This window comes from Trichosporon asahii (genome assembly GCF_000293215.1).
Source record: "Trichosporon asahii var. asahii CBS 2479 unplaced genomic scaffold scaffold00075, whole genome shotgun sequence".
In the NCBI taxonomy this organism is placed as follows: Eukaryota; Fungi; Basidiomycota; class Tremellomycetes; order Trichosporonales; family Trichosporonaceae; genus Trichosporon; species Trichosporon asahii.
Genome location: NW_014040850.1, coordinates 2558322 through 2574780, shown reverse-complemented (window position 1 = coordinate 2574780; position 16459 = coordinate 2558322). Strand labels below are relative to the sequence as shown.

General features: G+C 59.9%; 7 protein-coding genes across 7 annotated transcripts; 3 read left to right on the top strand and 4 right to left on the bottom strand.

The window, feature by feature from the left end:
* Positions 1–83: 83 nt before the first annotated feature.
* A1Q1_06569 (integrase) lies at positions 84–2438 on the bottom strand (the record flags this gene model as incomplete). Its single annotated transcript, XM_014321683.1, has 1 exon — positions 84–2438. The coding sequence occupies one exon, from the start codon at positions 2436–2438 to the stop codon at positions 84–86; it is 2355 nt and encodes a 784-aa protein (XP_014177158.1).
* An 859-nt stretch (positions 2439–3297) lies between these two features.
* A1Q1_06568 (uncharacterized protein) lies at positions 3298–3975 on the bottom strand (the record flags this gene model as incomplete). Its single annotated transcript, XM_014321682.1, has 1 exon — positions 3298–3975. One exon carries the CDS (start codon positions 3973–3975, stop codon positions 3298–3300), a length of 678 nt encoding a protein of 225 aa, XP_014177157.1.
* A 1196-nt stretch (positions 3976–5171) lies between these two features.
* On the top strand, positions 5172–6395 carry A1Q1_06567 (uncharacterized protein; the record flags this gene model as incomplete). The annotated part of the gene is made up of 3 exons (XM_014321681.1): positions 5172–5250; positions 5307–5505; positions 5570–6395. 3 exons carry the CDS (start codon positions 5172–5174, stop codon positions 6393–6395), a joined length of 1104 nt encoding a protein of 367 aa, XP_014177156.1.
* A 127-nt stretch (positions 6396–6522) lies between these two features.
* Positions 6523–8542, bottom strand: A1Q1_06566 (actin filament organization-related protein; the record flags this gene model as incomplete). The annotated part of the gene is made up of 2 exons (XM_014321680.1): positions 6523–8150; positions 8257–8542. 2 exons carry the CDS (start codon positions 8540–8542, stop codon positions 6523–6525), a joined length of 1914 nt encoding a protein of 637 aa, XP_014177155.1.
* A 1034-nt stretch (positions 8543–9576) lies between these two features.
* Positions 9577–11467, bottom strand: A1Q1_06565 (hsp90 cochaperone, Sti1p; the record flags this gene model as incomplete). The annotated part of the gene is made up of 5 exons (XM_014321679.1): positions 9577–9630; positions 9678–10760; positions 10804–11193; positions 11240–11410; positions 11459–11467. The coding sequence occupies 5 exons, from the start codon at positions 11465–11467 to the stop codon at positions 9577–9579; spliced, it is 1707 nt and encodes a 568-aa protein (XP_014177154.1).
* Positions 11468–11793: 326 nt separating this feature from the next.
* Positions 11794–14403, top strand: A1Q1_06564 (ATP dependent DNA helicase; the record flags this gene model as incomplete). Its single annotated transcript, XM_014321678.1, has 2 exons — positions 11794–11892; positions 11938–14403. The coding sequence occupies 2 exons, from the start codon at positions 11794–11796 to the stop codon at positions 14401–14403; spliced, it is 2565 nt and encodes an 854-aa protein (XP_014177153.1).
* A 1355-nt stretch (positions 14404–15758) lies between these two features.
* Positions 15759–16410, top strand: A1Q1_06563 (uncharacterized protein; the record flags this gene model as incomplete). The annotated part of the gene is made up of 3 exons (XM_014321677.1): positions 15759–15857; positions 15907–15992; positions 16224–16410. 3 exons carry the CDS (start codon positions 15759–15761, stop codon positions 16408–16410), a joined length of 372 nt encoding a protein of 123 aa, XP_014177152.1.
* Positions 16411–16459: the final 49 nt, after the last annotated feature.

The window sequence follows — 16459 nt, the reverse complement described above, 5'->3', positions numbered from 1 at the left end:
ATACTGTCACCTGGTTCCCCCGGAAATCATTTGACTCTGTTGTCGATACGTCTAGTATACATAGGCCCCGTTACATCGGCGTCTTACAGGCGCAGCGGTGTTGAGAGGGGATAGGGAGGACCCGACCTGACTTGGGCGGTGGTTAGGATGTGGCCGTTCACCTCGAGGCGGACCTTGTACGCCGATGACTCGCGCGCGAAGCCCAGGTGGCGTGCCAACTGGTTCACCGGCTGGGCGAGCGCGTTCTTCGCCCTGTGTCCGGTGTCCAGGCTGATGTGGACTGAGACGAATTCGCCAAATTGGCGGATCTTGGGAAGATTGGGTGGCCTCCCGGTCCAGATCTCCCAGGGGGTCTTGCCTGGGACCCCGGAGTCGGCGGTCATATTGATTACGTCCACGACATAGTTGATGGCGAAGTCCCAAAAGCGCGAGGGGAAAGGAGTGGCCAGCATAACAGCCCGAGCGCGAGTCTTGGCAATGCCGATGAAGCGCTCAATCTGACCGGTCACGTTGTGCTCGTATGGGGGCGAGAAGCGCATTGCCACGCCGCGGGAGGTGCAGAGCTGGCGGACTAGAGGAAGGTCAAAGGCGTTGTCGGCGCAGACCAGCACCACGTTGACGCCTCTGAGCTGCAGATGACGTAGGACGAAGCCGAGGTGTTTCAGCATGACGTCCTGGCCCTTGTTCAGGCATGGGAAGGAGAAGCCTATGTTGGTGAAGTCTGTCTTCATGAACAGCATTTGACTGTAGTGGCCCGATTCGGAAGGAGTAAACGGCCCGGCGAAGTCGCACTGCAGTGTCTCGGATTGGGCTGAAGGAGCGCGCTGGCCTGTGCCAAGGGAAGGAATCCGAGACAGCGTGCCCGCCACACAGGAGTAGCAGTCGGTGATCTTGAGCGGATCCTCTTGCGCCGCCTTGTGAGACAAGGGTATCCTGCCGTCCTTGGCGAGGCGGAGGAGAGCTGTTCTGGATGTGTGGGCAAGGCGCTCGTGCAGCACGTGCAGGGGAGACTTGCGGATCGGAGAATCGACGAGAGGGTTGCCGAAATGTTCGGCGGCGAGGATGAGATGCGGGTCGCTGCGCTGAGCGTGTAGGCGAATGACCGCAATTTGATTGGGCCAGTTGATGGCGACTTTGACACCTCGGAAGACCACCTCGTCGTTGTTCAGCAGGACGACCCACTTGTTGTCGATCAGACGTTTCGCTGACAGTAGGTTTCTGCTTAGCTTGGAGCAGAGATAGACGTTGTGGACGAGGGCCACGGTGACAGGGTTGAATCGGATGGTGAGTGTGCCTGCGCGTCCGCACATGAAGCTCTGATCGAGAGCGGCGGAGGTGAAGGTGATAGGCCGCACAGGGCGAATGTTGGAAAGGAGACGAGGGTCCCTGACAATGTGCGATGATGCGCCAGAGTCCAGGACAAATTCAGTGGGAATAATGGACAGGTTATTGACAATAGACTGCTGAGCAGTTGTCTGCCAGTCGGCAGAGGTGACCGCGGGGGAGGGCGCGGCACCGTCACGGGTCACAGACATGACGGCGCCCTGCTCAAAATCCTGCGAGCTGTAGGGGGCGTCGTAGTTGTCATAGGCGTCGTCAACGTAGTTGATTACCTCACCAATGCCATCCTGAGCGGTGGCAGCCTGTTGCTCGAGATCGGGGTCCATGAGGTCATCGACCAGGGGAACGCCGTAGTCGAAGGGGACCTGCTGGACCTCCTCGGTGACGTGGATGGGGGCGCTCTGAGTCGCAGCGGGCGCGGTCGCCTGCTGGGGAATGACCTGCTGGGGCTGCGCAGGAACGGCCTTCTGCTGCGGGCGCGCTTGGTACTGGTTGTGCGCGTTGCCAGCGGCCTGCTTCTGGCGCTCCTGCCACTTCTGAAGTTCGAGCTGTCCACCTCGGATCATCATGCGCTTGGACGGGCGCCCCTGCAGGCGCTGACGGCACTCGGCGTAGGTGTGTCCAACCCTCTCGCACCAGGTGCACTGCTTGTTGTTGTCGGTCTGCTGGAGAGGAAGGTTGCCTTGTGCGTGCGAGTGGTGCGGGTGCGAGTGATCATGAGAGGCGTGACGGGGGGCGGTGTTGTAAGAGGAAGGGCGCGACTGGTAAATAGCATCGCGGCCGAAGCGGGCCCCCGCGTATGACGTCTGGCGGGGCGCTGGCTCGGAGGAGAAGGAGTAGTAGACTGGGTTGGAGTCCATTGCCTCGCCGGTGGCTTGCCTGGAGGTCATCTTGGTGAACACGTTGACGTAGGCGTCAAATGAGATGGCCGTGTCCGACGTGTTCTGCAACAACATGATCATGTTGGTGATGTCCTCGAAGTGGTTGGGGTTGAGGCCGGCGAGGAAACGACCGACTTTCTCCTCCTCGGAGATGGTGAAGTCGCATTGCTCGGCGTCCTTGAGAATAGAGAGGAACTCGTTGAGGTAGGCGTGCATGCCCCGGACGAGCAGGGGTAGTCGAGCCTAAGATTCGAGAAGCGGGAGAGCACGGTCTGGTAAAGCTCGGCGGTGGGGCGGAAGTACTCCTTGCGAATGCGGTTGTACATTTCGCTGCTGTCCCAACAGTCGTTCAGGGCGATGGCCAGGGCACCGTGCACGGTGCTGAGGATGGCTGCGCGCGTGGTGTTCTCCCACTTTGCCCACTCGCGCCAAGTGCGCCTGTCGGTCTCAGAAAGAAAACGCTGGCTGTCGGGGAGAGTACCTGATGCGGGCGCATTGGGAGTGATGGTGAAGTGGGTAGGCAGCTGTTGTTACGACCCGAGCCTGGAGGTCACCGGCCAGGTGGGTGGAAGGTGGTGGTCGTAGCTTGCCTTGCTAAGGGCGTGAAGTAACTGGATAGTTTGTCCGACTACTCTCGGACTCTGCCTTATCTATACTAGAGTTGTCCCGGAAGAAACGTACACGTAGTACCTCTACTGACGTGTCGGGAAAGGTGACAGACTGTCCAAGGCGATAGACAGTATCTGAGCGTTGGGCAGGATGGCACCAACTATGTGACCTTGTGTTGCGTAGATGATGTCCGTCAAGAATCTACCAACACGTGTGTAACATATGAGAAAGAGTTTCTTGTCAAACTAGTTCCCGCTACAAAGTATTTCTTATATACCTTTTCTGTCGAACAGAATCAGCGAAGCTGGCTTCGTGACTCCTCGAGCAGTGTATCGTGCTATTGCTAATTTACGTGCTTCTAAGTTCCATAGCTAGTCCGGACTGCTTCTACCAGGGTTTGAAGCTAGGGTGCCGTTCGATATTGAGCAGTGATTGGTTATGTGTCCGCGAACTACCGAACGATGTGTTATTCGTGACGAGCCAAGTGACCTGAGCTTCGACTATGGCTAGGGATACGCAGAGAGGATCCGAGGCGTATCAGCTGTTGGGGTTGCTGGCGGGGCGTTCCCCCTTCCGACTGGGAGTCGGTTTGGTGGGGAGGCTGGTCGCGGCGAGCTGCTGCGGCCCTGGTGGCAGGAGGAGTCGCCGAGGAAGACGCGGTCGCGCCGCCAGTCTCAGTTGCGGTGGAAGAGACGGCCGTCCAGGCGATGTCGCGGGGGAAAGCGTGCGCGGAGCCCGTCCCAGAGGGGATGTAAGAGGGGTCGATCTGGGGGCCGCGGGGTTCGCAATCGCCTGCGCGGCTGCCAGGCGGGCGGATGAGGCTCTTGAGGTCATCAGGGGCCGTCTCGTAGTCGCGGCGGAACGGCTCGACATAGTGTCCGAACATGGTGCTGGCGCCCTGTCCTTTGGCCCTCAGCCAACGATCAAGTTGATCGGCCCAGCGGCGGGCATTGGCGTGGCCGGTGAGGATCTCGATACCGAAGTAGTGAGTGCGGAGCTGATCGTCGAGCGCGCGCCGCTCGGCCGCCGTGACGTTGTACATGTCGGTGGAGTGATTGGGGAGTTGTGCGAATGGATGGGTGGATGGATGGAGCAATGAGTGGGATGAAGGAGTGGGAAGAGTAGGGAAGGAAGGGGATGGCATGTGTTTATGTGATGTGTGTGCGCTAGTGCTGTGAGCCAGTGGGCCGTGTTTGTGTTGTTTGTGTTAGCCGCGGCGGCGGAAGCCAGTGGGCTAAAGTAGTGGTGCGCCAGCGGGCGATGGGCCAGCGGGCCGTGCCAGAGGGCTATGCGCCAGCGGGCGATGTAGTTGGGCCAGCGGGCCGTGCCAGGGGGCAAGAAGGTGAGATGCTGTAGTTATATGGGTCGGAGATAGAAGTGAGCTCTTAATCTGTACGGGAGGAACGGGAACGAAGCGATGCATAAACATGATCGTGAGCGAACGATCATATGAGGAGCGAAGTGACGGCGCGTCACGTGACGGAGGCCGGGAGCGGAAGCACGTGGTGTGGTTCCGACAGCTTGCCAAATACAAGCGGCTTACACGGAAAGCTTATGGGCCGTAATTCTCGCTTCTTAATTCCACTGAGGGCACTTTCATTTGCCCCACAGCAGAGCACACGGATTCACTCTACCGATCCGCCTTCGAACATCAGTGCAACTACAAGCGCGATAATTCTGCAGAACCGCTGCCCAGGGAAGTGCTCGGTGTACACTAGTTTTATGTTAGCTTACAGGTGCTAAGGGCAACCTCTCTTTGGCTTCCGCGTGCCGCAGATAGAGATCAGATCGATGGAGGGTTGGCCGACTGATAATCGATCGCTGAGTCGCAAGTGACCGATGTCACCCCAAGCGACCGGAACCACTGCCGAGATGCAGTCTCCAGCAGAGCCCAAAGGACCCTCACCTTCAGGCTCCTTCACCCTCCCAGACCGCTGGCAAGTGACACGCAATCAAGGACGGCCGAGAAGCCAGCCAGAGTTAGACACCGAAACCATCAGCCACACCACGGATTTGGCCGGTCACCACCGCAAAGAAGACCGATCTGCATCAGTCAGCATAGGCTCCTCATCTACCTCGAGCGCCCACCACAGTCTCCACATGGCCTAATCTCTCGTGTGTACTGGCGTCTGCATTGTGTCAGCCCAGATCTGGATGCGTACACACAGACAGGGTCCGAGAAATCGGTCCGTCTTCTCTACCGCAGCATCGGCAGGATCCTACCCCGTTAGTTGCCGGCGCCTTCGGCCCGGGCAACCGAGAGATGCCGTCGCCCACCTGCCAAACTCGTTATAACTGACATCTCTCTGACATTGTTCCGTCCCCAAACACACATCCATCATGACCAAGCAGACGCCCACTTACGACGCGCTCAAGCTGCCCGAGCACATCAAGACGGTTCTCCTGACGGGAGCGGGAGGTGAGTGCACCCTCACTGGGGCAGGGGAGCGGGTGAAGACTAAGGACTGACGACAGGTTTCGTCGGCCGCGAGGTCACCAAGCTCATGCTCGACCTGTACCCGAACCTCCGCATCATTACGACGGACATTGTCGAGCCTCCCCGCGTCATTGACGACGAGAAGCGCCTGAAGGTCGTCAAGGCGGATCTCGGCGATGAGAAGCAGATCGATGCCCTGTTCGAGGGTGAAGAGGTCGGGGGTCTGATTGCGCTTCAGTGAGTGGGGATGCCGCCGGCGTCGGTCCTAATCCTCCTCTTGAGCCAAACGACTAACGACCAGCGGAATCATGTCCGGCGGTTCGGAGGCCAACTTTGAGCTCGGATACGCTGTCAACGTCGACTCGCACGTCAAGCTGCTGGCCGCCGCCAGACGTCACTCGGAAAACGTCCTGAAGCGCAAGATGGTGTACTGCTTCATCTCCTCTCTGGCCGTCTACGGCGGACCGAAGTGCAAGCCAACAGACCACGTCGTTCCCTCCGACACGCCCATCATCCCGGGCACGTCTTACGGTGTCGAGAAGACGATTTCGGAGCTGTACGCCTTCGACTACGGCCGCAGGGGATACCTCGACACGCGCTCTCTGCGTCTCCCCACCGTCGCCATTCGTACCGGTGCGCCCTCAACGGCCGCGTCGAGCTTCATCTCGGGCCTGATTAGGGAGCCGCTGCAGGGCCTGCCCTCCGTGTGTCCCGTCGCCGACGGGCCGGACGGGGAGCTCATCGACGGCATGCCCGTGTACCTCTCGCGCGCGAAGACGGTGTTCCGCAACATTGTGTGGGGCCTGTGCATGCCCGAGGACAACTTCAAGTACGGCAAGGGCGACCGCAGTATCAACATCCCGGGCATTACCGTGACGACGCGCCAGATTCTGGACGCGCTGAAAGAGCACGGGGGCGAGGAGGCCACCAAGCTCGTCAGCTTCAAGAAGGACCCGGCCGTCATCGCCATTTGTGAGACGTGGGCTGGATCTTATGACTGCGACGAGTTCCTCAAGATGGGATTCGAGGTCGACGACGCCCAGACGGGATACAGCCTTGCGGTGGGCGACTTCAAGGAGGAGCTGGAACAGGAGCGTGCGGCAAAGAAGCCCAAGCTTGACGCGTAGAAGATGGTCAGTAGAAAGAGTAGAAGTCATATGAAAAGAGATGTGCAAACGTCAAGCGGTGTGCAAAGCCTAGCGAATCTCCATCTATGTGTACAAACAGTTGTTACAATTCTATATCTAGCGACGCCTAGCCACGGAAACCCATGTTGCCCGCCTCGCGGAGACGGAATCCGGCGGGAAGCTCAGGCTTGTCATCCTTGGCCTCGGCAGCCTCAGCCTTCTCCTGCGGCTCGTCGGCCTTCTCCTTCTCCTCAGTCTTCTCAGTCTTCTCCTCGGCCTCCTCCCTGGGCGCCTCCTTCGCCTCAGAGTCCTTGGGTTCAGAGTCCGTGGGCTCCGGCTCGTTGTACGCGAGCGTGGCCATTTCCTCGGACGAGCGGGGCGCCATCTCATCCTCAGCGGCGGGGGGCATGTGCATCTCGTCCATGGCCTGGACAGTCGCGTGCTCGTCCGCGAGATGCTGCTCCACCTCGTCGTAGACCGACTCGTCGTCCGACTCCGCCTCGGCCTTGGCGGGCTCCTGGGCAGCAGCGTACGAGGGCGGCTCGTCGGCGTGCACGTCCTTGACATTCATGAGCTCGGGCGAGTCGATCTCGGAGACGGGGGGGATGTCCGAGTGCTGCGCCGCAAAGGCGGGTGAGGTCGGGGACACGGGCGTGGGGGGGATGGCCATCGAGGGCGGGCGGTTGCGGCTGCGAGGCGGGAGGGGAGGGGGCTTGGCCGCGACGGCGATCGGCGTGCCTGGGCTGGTTGGGGTGGGGGGCATCTCCGTGCTGCGGCGGGGCGGGAGGGGAGGGCTGCCATGCAGCGAGGCCGGGGCCGAGTCCACGGCAGGCTGTCTCCTGGGAGGCAGAGCGGGGGCAGGCGCACCGGCGGGCACGCCGGCACGGCGCGGGGTCGGGTGGTGCATTGCCTCTCCGTGGCGCGGAGGCGGGAGGGCCGGCATCCACTTCTTCTCGACTGGGGGCGGGCTGAAGTCGCTCGGCAGCGTCATGCGCCGAATCACCCGCTCGGTCTCGGGGTCGCTCTCGTACTCGTGCCCGTCGGTCTGTTCCGGCGTCGGAGGCAGCTTGAGCACCTCGCCGTCGTCGAGCTCGATCGCCGCCGCGAGCGGCGTGATCTTGAACATCGGGTCCTCGGGCGGCGGGCCCTCGCGCACCTGAGCCTTGCCGCTTGCGGCGTCTTCGAGAGCGGCAATGAAGGGCTTCGCTTCGCGGGGCATCTTGACGTGGCCCGTCAGAATGTCGCCGGCTTTAACACCCGGCCAGTGGTAGACGCGCTCGTTCTCATCGAAGCGGGAGAGGAACACCTGACCAACCGCCTCGACACCGGCATACAGGCCGCGCGACTTGACATATGAGAACACGGGAACACCCTCCTTGCCCGACTCCATTGCGGCGCCGGCGCCCCACGGACCGGCAGCGACGGCAATGTCGGCGCCGAGCGTGACCTTGTGCGTCTTGAAGGACTCGATCGCCTTCGGGCTGTTCAAGATGAGCACGCAGTCGTAGATGTCCACGCCGAGGATGAGCCCTGCACTGAACGTGTTGGGCGAGATACTCGCGGGCGGGGACCACCACCCAGTCTCGGGGTTGTGCGCGACGACAAGGCCGTTGCCACCCGCACCGCCGAGGGGCGCGATGCCCGAGCGCATCGACGTGAACACGGCGAGACCATAGCAGTTCTTGATCAATGTCGGGGGGATCTTGCGCAGCGCCTTCTTGTGCGTGTGCTTATCCGGCACCTCGATGCCCTTGACTGATGTCGTCAGCATACTGTCCGCGCGTGCCGTGCGTCATAGACGACAAATGGATCCCTTGCCGAGGCCGAACTCCTCGACTCCCTGACGTCGGACTCTACTCACCGGTGAAAGCGCGCAGGATGCGCGCGGCCTTCTCGCACTCCTGGGGAAAGTCGTTCGAGACGGGATAGAACGCCTCAGATCCGATCTTGTTCTCAACGACGTAGTTGACCTTGGTTCCGATCTTGTCGCTGATGCCGATCGACTTGTCGAACGCCTTGTTGCCCCAAAGCTTGGTCTTCGCGCCCCAGCGCTCTTTCCAGCCGGGTTCGGGGGTGTTGGTGCGCGAGTGCGGTGTGCTGCGGGCCTCTCGCCGCGGCGGGGGCGGCGGGGGAAGCGTGTCGGTCATGCTTAGAGAGGTGGGAGATGTGGAGACAGAAGGAGAGCGACGATCGCAACTGGAGAGGTGGAGACAGAAGGAGAGCGACGATCGCAACTGGCTTCGCTATCGCGACAGGAGCACGTTGGTCCCGGTGAGGATCAGAGGATGCGCGGGTCAGGTCTCTCTATCGCCGCGACCGAGTCCGGAGGTGATGATCGCAAAACAAGGTTTGCTGCGCTGAAGTTTCGAAGGTGTCGGTGACGAGTGGAGCACTCTTTTGCGCAGATCGCTGGCGTACAATGGATGGTGGTGAGGTCGATGGTAGACTAGGAGATTGCAAGACGGATGCGCGAGAATAGAACGCGAAGAACAGACAAGCGGGCCGGGGAGATTGTGGGATGGGGGGTTTTGGTGGACGGTGAGATTTTGTATGGTGACGTATCTCGGCCCGCGGCCCAGGAGCCCGAGGAGCCCGAACGATCGTCGCCGCCGCCCACGGAGCCCTGATCACCCAGGGTGGGCTCACTACGGCCGCGGGCCCCTCACCCTCCCCTGCACCCTGCATTGGTTTCTGCTTGTGGCTCCAGAACATGTAGAACTATCTCCACCTCCCTGTCTCCGCATCGATGCACTGCATACCGTCCTCCGCACGATGATCTCCCTGGTTCCCCATAGAAGAAAGCTGCAAGAGAAGCCATCGCAGTCAATGTGACGCGTGTGGCGGTGAGATATGAATTCTGGCTAGACCCGAGAGACAAGGACACGCAGGCGCACAGCTCTGATTAACACGCCGGAATGTCGGTTCCGACGTCCCCACTACTTGGCATTCCATCCCCCCTCGGCCCATATCTTAGCGCTACCCCGCAAGATCAGATATCTTTGAGATCGGAGTGGTCGCCGAGTACATACACACACATGAGCAAGTGTGTGTTGACGGGCGCCGGTGTGTGCACAGGTTCACCCTTGGGCTCACGTCAGTGTCATCGATTCCGATATGTGGACTATATGATCTTTTACAATGCATAATGAAAACTGACACACTGCTACTGCTGCTACTCCGTCTACCTCGTACGAATGATGCCCGCGTTGATGAGCTTCTGGATCTTGTGCGAGACCTGCAAGTGTCAGTTCCGGAACGCATCCATACAACTGTTCTACTCACCATAGGGTTCTTCATGTGGTCCATGAGGGCGCGGGGGTTCTGCTGGGCGTCCGAAAGGATCTGGCGCATGACGGGGTCCGACATGATCTCCTGCACCTCGGGGTCGCGCATGGCACGCTCGTACGTCTGCTCGTCCGTCTCGTTGGCGCGCTCGGCCTGGATCTCGTTCATGATCTTGTTCATGTTGCTCTCAATCTCGCGCTGGTGCTTGTGCTCCTTGTCGACGTCCATCGCCTTCTGCAGCGTCTCGAGCGCCGATGTGTTCTCCTTCATGCCGTTCTGCACGAGTGCCTTGCGGATGTACGCCTTGACGAAGTCCGGGTCCTGCTTGATCGCATCGTTGGCGTCCTTCAGCGCCTCGGGTAGAGCCATCAGCTTCGTGTACGCCGCAGAACGGTTCGTGTAACCGCGCGGGTCAGACGGCAGGCGCTTGATAGCCTCAGTGTAGTGCTTGACGGCGTCGGCGTACTGACCCGCCTTGAACGCAGTGTTTCCCTCCTCGCGCGCAGCCTCCGCCTTCTCGGGGTCGATGTACGCCTTCTTCTCGTTCTCCAGCTTGGTCTTCTCAGCCTCGCGGAGCTTGGTGAGAACGTCCGGCGTGCGGTGCTCGGTCAGCGACTTGTTGTAGAACTTGATCGCGTTGTCGAGGTCGCCCTTCTTGGCGTACGAGGTACCGATACGGCCATAGGCCTTGGCAACGGCCTTGAAGTCGGCATGGAGCTCGAACGCCTGGTCGACAGCCTTCTGCGCGACCTCAATCGCCTTGTCGTAGTCACCCATCTCAAAGTAGACGGCGGACAGGTTCGTTAGGTACGCAATGTCCTTGGGATACGTCTCCCAGGCTTTCTCGTACAGCGGAATCGCCTCGTCAAACTTGCGCTGCTTGTAGGCGGCGTTACCCTGCGCCTTGAGGTCGTCGGCCTCCTTCTTTGCCTTGGCCTCCTCGGGGTCGAGCTGGGGCTCCTGCTTCTTGGGCGGCTCCTCCTTCTTGGGCGCGGGCTTCGGGGGAGGGGGAGAGGACGACTGGGGCTGCGAAACTCCGGGAGGCATCTCGTCAGAACCCTCGGGGCGCTCCATAGCGGCCTATTGTCAGTTTGGTCCTGTGAGCGCAATCGCCCTAACTTACAATGTCCACACCCATGGCAACGCCGAGGACAGTGAGCATGCGAGGGTCACCAAACAGAGACTGCATGTCGGCCGTGCCGCCGTTGGCCTGGAGCTGCTGAATCTTCTGGACGAAGTTAGGGTCCTTCATGAACTCGGCAGTCTTGGGGTTGGCCTGCAGCTTGGCCATGAGTCCCGGGTCGTTGAAGATCTTGCCGAGGCCCATGTCGCCGCCCGGGCCCATCTCGGCGTCCATGGCACGACGGACGTCAGCCATACCACGCTTGAGGGGCTCGCTGTTGGGGTCCTTGTTGAGACCCTCCTCGTACGCCTGGACGGCCTGCGGGTAGTCACGCAGTCCGTGGTAAGCGGCACCCTTGCGGAGGTAGCCCTTTGAGAAGTCGGGGTTCAGCTCGATACACTGATGTCAGCTCAAACCTGCGGCGCTCTTAGCCTACCTTATTGGCATCCTCAAGAGCTCCCTGGTAGTCCTTGGCTCCCGACTTGGCCGCCGATCGGTTAGAGTAGAGGACATTGTTAGTCGGGTCAAGAGCGATGGCATCGCTGTAGAGCTTGATCGCCTCCGGGTAGTCCTTCGCGGAGAAGGCCTTGTTGGCCTGCGCCTTGAGCTGCTCAGCCTGAGAAGTCAGTGTACATCCTATGCATGAGTGCCCTACCTCAGACATTGTTTTGAATTGGTTGATCGAGGAAGTTTGTTGTTGCGAAAGCGACCAAGTCCGTCGTTAATATCACGAAACTTGTGACGTCTGCCGACGACTTCCGTCATCAGCTCGAACCTGCCAGAAAGCAGCTGGTGGAGGGCGCCGGCGAGGGGCGTCGCAGCCACGTGGCCAGTCAATGAACGGGGGCAAACGACGCGACGCGCCTCTGAACGTGGTGGACCCTGAAGAAACTCCTAACGCGTCGTGAGATGGCGGGCCCTTCAGAGCGCTCCGTCTATTTGTCTTCGCCCTTCTTAACACTCCCTCTCTGTCACTCGTAAACAACAGCCATGGCCGAGTTCGCGAGTCAGCCAGAGCCCACGGCCATCGTCGCCGACGACCTCATGCGCGATCGCGCTCGTCAGTTCGTCGAATTCCTCGATGATGAGGTGAGCCGCCTCCCTCTGGGCTCTTAGCTAACATCCCAGACCCAGGCCAACTACAACTACCGCGAGTCCATCCGCCAGATGTTGGATCTCGAACAAAACCGCCTCATTGTCAACCTCGACGACCTCCGTGATTATGACAGGACTTATGCCGACGGCCTCCTCCTGAAGCCGACCGAGTTCCTGCCGGCGATTGAGGCTGCGCTTCTTCAACTCGTCCAGGCTCTTCATGAGCCTCACAAGCACGACATTGCCGGCAAGGAGTACCACGTCGGCTTCCGCGGCTCCTTTGGTCAGCAGCACTGCAACCCGCGAACACTGCGTTCGAATCAGCTGGGCAAGATGGTCTCGATGGAGGGTATCGTGACACGATGCTCCCTCGTCCGTCCCAAGATGCTCAAGTCGGTCCACTACTGTCCTCCGACGTTCAAGTTCCACTCCAGGACGTACCACGACCAGACTATGATCCAGCCATCCTCCACTCTGACCGCGTCGACGACTGTTATTCCCCAGGATGATGGTGAGGGACACGCGCTCCTCATGGAGTACGGTCTTTCCACCTTCCGCGACCATCAGGCTATCAACATTCAGGAGATGCCTGAGCGCGCTCCTCCCGGACAGCTGCCACGCTCCGTGGAGGTCGTCCTTGCCGATGACCTTACAGACGTCTGCAAGCCTGGAGACCGTATCCAGCTTGTCGGTGTCTACAAGTCGCTTGGTGGTGGCCAGGGCACCCGCGGTTTCACGACCCAGCTCATCGCCAACAACGTCATCCTCCTGTCCTCGAAGCAGGGTGGTGGTATCGCCCAGGCTCCCCTCACCGACACCGACATCCGCAACATTAACAAGATCTCCAAGAAGCGCAATGTCTGTGAGCTCCTCTCGCAGTCACTCGCCCCTTCGATCTACGGCTACGAGTATGTCAAGCGGGCTATTCTCCTCATGCTGCTCGGCGGCGAGGAGAAGAACCTCAAGAACGGCGGTCACATCCGTGGTGACATCAACGTCCTCATGGTCGGTGACCCCTCGACCGCCAAGTCGCAGATGCTTCGATTCGTTCTGAACACGGCTCCGCTTGCCATCGCCACCACCGGTCGAGGATCCTCGGGCGTCGGTCTGACTGCCGCCGTCACCACTGACAAGGACACTGGTGAACGTCGTCTCGAGGCGGGTGCAATGGTTCTCGCCGACCGTGGTGTTGTGTGTATCGACGAGTTCGATAAGATGTCAGAGGTTGACCGTGTCGCTATCCACGAAGTCATGGAGCAGCAGACTGTCACCATCGCCAAGGCTGGTATCCACACGACCCTCAACGCCCGCTGCTCTGTCGTCGCGGCCGCGAACCCGATCTACGGCCAGTACGACGTCCACAAGGACCCGCACAAGAACATTGCACTCCCCGATTCGCTGCTCTCGCGTTTCGATTTGCTCTTCGTTGTCACCGACGACTGCGATGAGCAACGTGACCGCAAGATCTCGGAGCACGTCCTCCGCATGCACCGTTACCTGCAGCCTGGTGTCGAGGAGGGTACGCCGGCCGTCGAGAACATCGACCAGCACCTTGACGTTGGAGGTGATGTTGAGGAGTCACGGACGACTGAGACTCCCGTGTTCGAGAAGTACAACCAGCTCCTCCACGGCGGTGTCACGACATCCTCTGGCCGAGGAGCGAACAAGCGAAAGGAGGTCCTCTCCATCGCGTTCGTCAAAAAGTACATTCAGTACGCCAAGTCGCGTATTCACCCTATCCTGACTAAGGGTGCTGCCGACTGGATCGTCGGTGTTTACGCCGCCCTCCGCAACGATGACCTCGCCAGCAACCAGAAGCGCACTTCGCCCCTGACTGCTCGTACCCTCGAAACTCTCATTCGTCTCGCCACTGCCCACGCCAAGGCGCGCCTTGCCACCCATGTGGACGAGCGTGATGCCATGGCTGCCGAGGAACTTCTTCGCTTCGCCCTGTTCAAGGAGGTTATCCGCCCCGAGCGCCGCAAGCGAAGAAAGCTCAACGCCGGCGGCCACGCTGCTGGAAGCGACAGTGAGGAGGACAGCGAGGATGAGGAGGTCGAGGAGGAGGAGGGTGCAACCGAGGGCGAGCGTCAGCGTGCTCGCGAGAAGGCGAAGCGCATTGAGGGCCAGACGCCGCGACCTCAGCGCACGACGCGAAGCACCGCAGCCGAGCGCGAGAACAGCATGGACGTCGACGACGACGAGGACGCTGCCGCCGCCGAGGCCGAGCTTGCCACTGCTGAGGCCGAAGAGGCCGATGCACCTTTCGAGGGCACACTCGGCGCTGACCGTCTCAACCTCTTCCGCGAGCGTCTCTCGGCTGCCTTTGACGCATACGGCGCCGAGGGCTTCCTCAACTTTGGCGATCTGCTGCCGCGCATCAACGAGGAGCTCGACAACGCCGACATGTTCGGAACAGGAGAGGCAAGGAAGGCCCTCCAGGAGATGTCGGACCGAAACGAGGTCATGTGGTCCGAGGAAACTAGCGAGGTGTACAAGGTCTAAAGGTCTAACTGTGCTCTTTGTGCTGCGTTGGAAGCGTTGGGTAGTGATTTCTTGTTGTACACGTAGGTCAGATGCCATAATTTCGAGAAACAGAGCGTACGAAGCACACTTCCGCAGCGGCTAGACACGGTAGACACTCGGATGGTCGAGGAACCGAGGCTGCTGACTCATAAGTAGCGCGGTGGAGAATGAGACAGCTGGTGCGTGGGCGATCTGTGCGTCTCCGCTCTAAGCGTCGAGGAAACGAGTCTCCTCTACATCTTACCATTCTTCTTCGCACATAGTCCATCCCTCATTCATGAGCTTCCCTTCCAAGTCAGCATATCGTCGGGGGCTCGTTCTGCTCGCGCTGCAGTTTGGTGACACCCGGAAGTAATGCTGCTAGTCATTCTCCACTACCCGTCCGAGGAAGACAGCTCGGTCACTTCCTCACTCTCGCTATCGCGGTCGTGTGCCTCTGTCTAAAGCCCTCGCGAACAGCGAAGAGCCAACCCCCGCCCCACCGACGTGCCCCTTCCCTAGCCATGTCTTGTGGGCACATGGGTATCGACGCCGATCAATTCCTGCAGCCACCGCCAAACGGCGCCGCTTTTCGCTTGACGGTTAGACATTAGACATGAGCTCCTGAGATTGTAAGTTCTCGAACCCCTGTTCCTGCGCCTTCCATTGCTATGGATGCGAAAGAGATGGCCACGTGAAGTCTTGGCCAATGCAGATGTAGTCACCACAGCAGGCGTAGATGAGGCGTACGAGGGGAGAATCGTCGTCACCGAGAGATCTGAGACAGCGCAACCAGGAGACGACATTCGTCTGCCCTTCCAGTTGCCATTTGCTGCGTCCTTCCACCTGATGTCCACTGACTCGACTGAATGTTGCGGGACTTGCCGCAGTTCTCACACACACCAGACAGCAGCCAACAAGCTTTCGATCACGAAGGCTTTCAGGCGGTTAGTGCTCGGCAGGTTCTCGGCGCGTCCTCGAATCAGAACCACCGGCGCATCCTCGGATCTACTGGAGCCAGCATTCACACAAGCTTTCCTGACAGAGTTTCCCTCTCTGACGCTCGGTCATGAGATGGGACACGTCCGCGGCCAATGGCAGAGGTGCTTTATCGTGCGAAGAACATGCGGCTATGAACCTGAGTGCCCTCGTGAGCGCCGAACCGGACTATGACTGGGCTGTTGTGGACCACGGAACATGGGAGATCGAGAGAAACTGGGGCCCTTCGATTCCAAGGCGGCACCTTGACGGCACGTCGGCTGGTGCATGCATGCGGTCGCTGCAATGGTCGTGCAGGGTTCGTGGAATACCAGCCTACCATATGGATGCACACCTTTACATCACCCGCTGTCGGAATGGCCATCTCAGGCACTCTTCCCTTTCTTGGGATCATGGGATCAAGCCCGCGCGAGGTAGCCTCATGTCGTGCCTCGCTCTCCGCGTCTGAGGGTCGAGTACGTGATACCCACGTCGTTAAGCTCCCCAGCCGACTCGTCCGCACAGCGTGTGTGGGTCGGTAGGTCGGTATTAGAAGCTGACCACGAACTCATTTCATCCATCTCATTTGCCGTGCCCGTCTCGGGTGTTCGGTGCGTGACTACGCTGTCCGTTTCATGCAGCACATTTGTTGTTGACAACTTTCCATCATTGCCTTGTTGTCACTCAGATCACTCACGACCATCCGCGAGTCCGAACAGTCACGCATCGCATATACTGCCCTATCGAGAAGTCTCGACCTCCACCGCTCGTCACAACAACAGACTGCGAGATTCCGTGCCGCAACCCGATAGCCCACAGAATTTGAACTGAATCCGAACGAGTCTCGACAACGGTCCTCTGTCTGCTGTTCAGCTGTTGGATAGCACACGTCTCGCCGCTGGTCCGGCGTTCTTTGTCCTCGAATTCCAAGCACGCCGACGGAGCCAAGCGGAGAGTTTCTCGTCTACCTCGCCTATCCCTCCTGCGTCTGAGATCGCTACAGCTCTCCAAACCAGAAGCTCGGGGTAGCTGCTCGCCTACTCGCCTACAGCAACGCACACCACAAACGACGGGCACG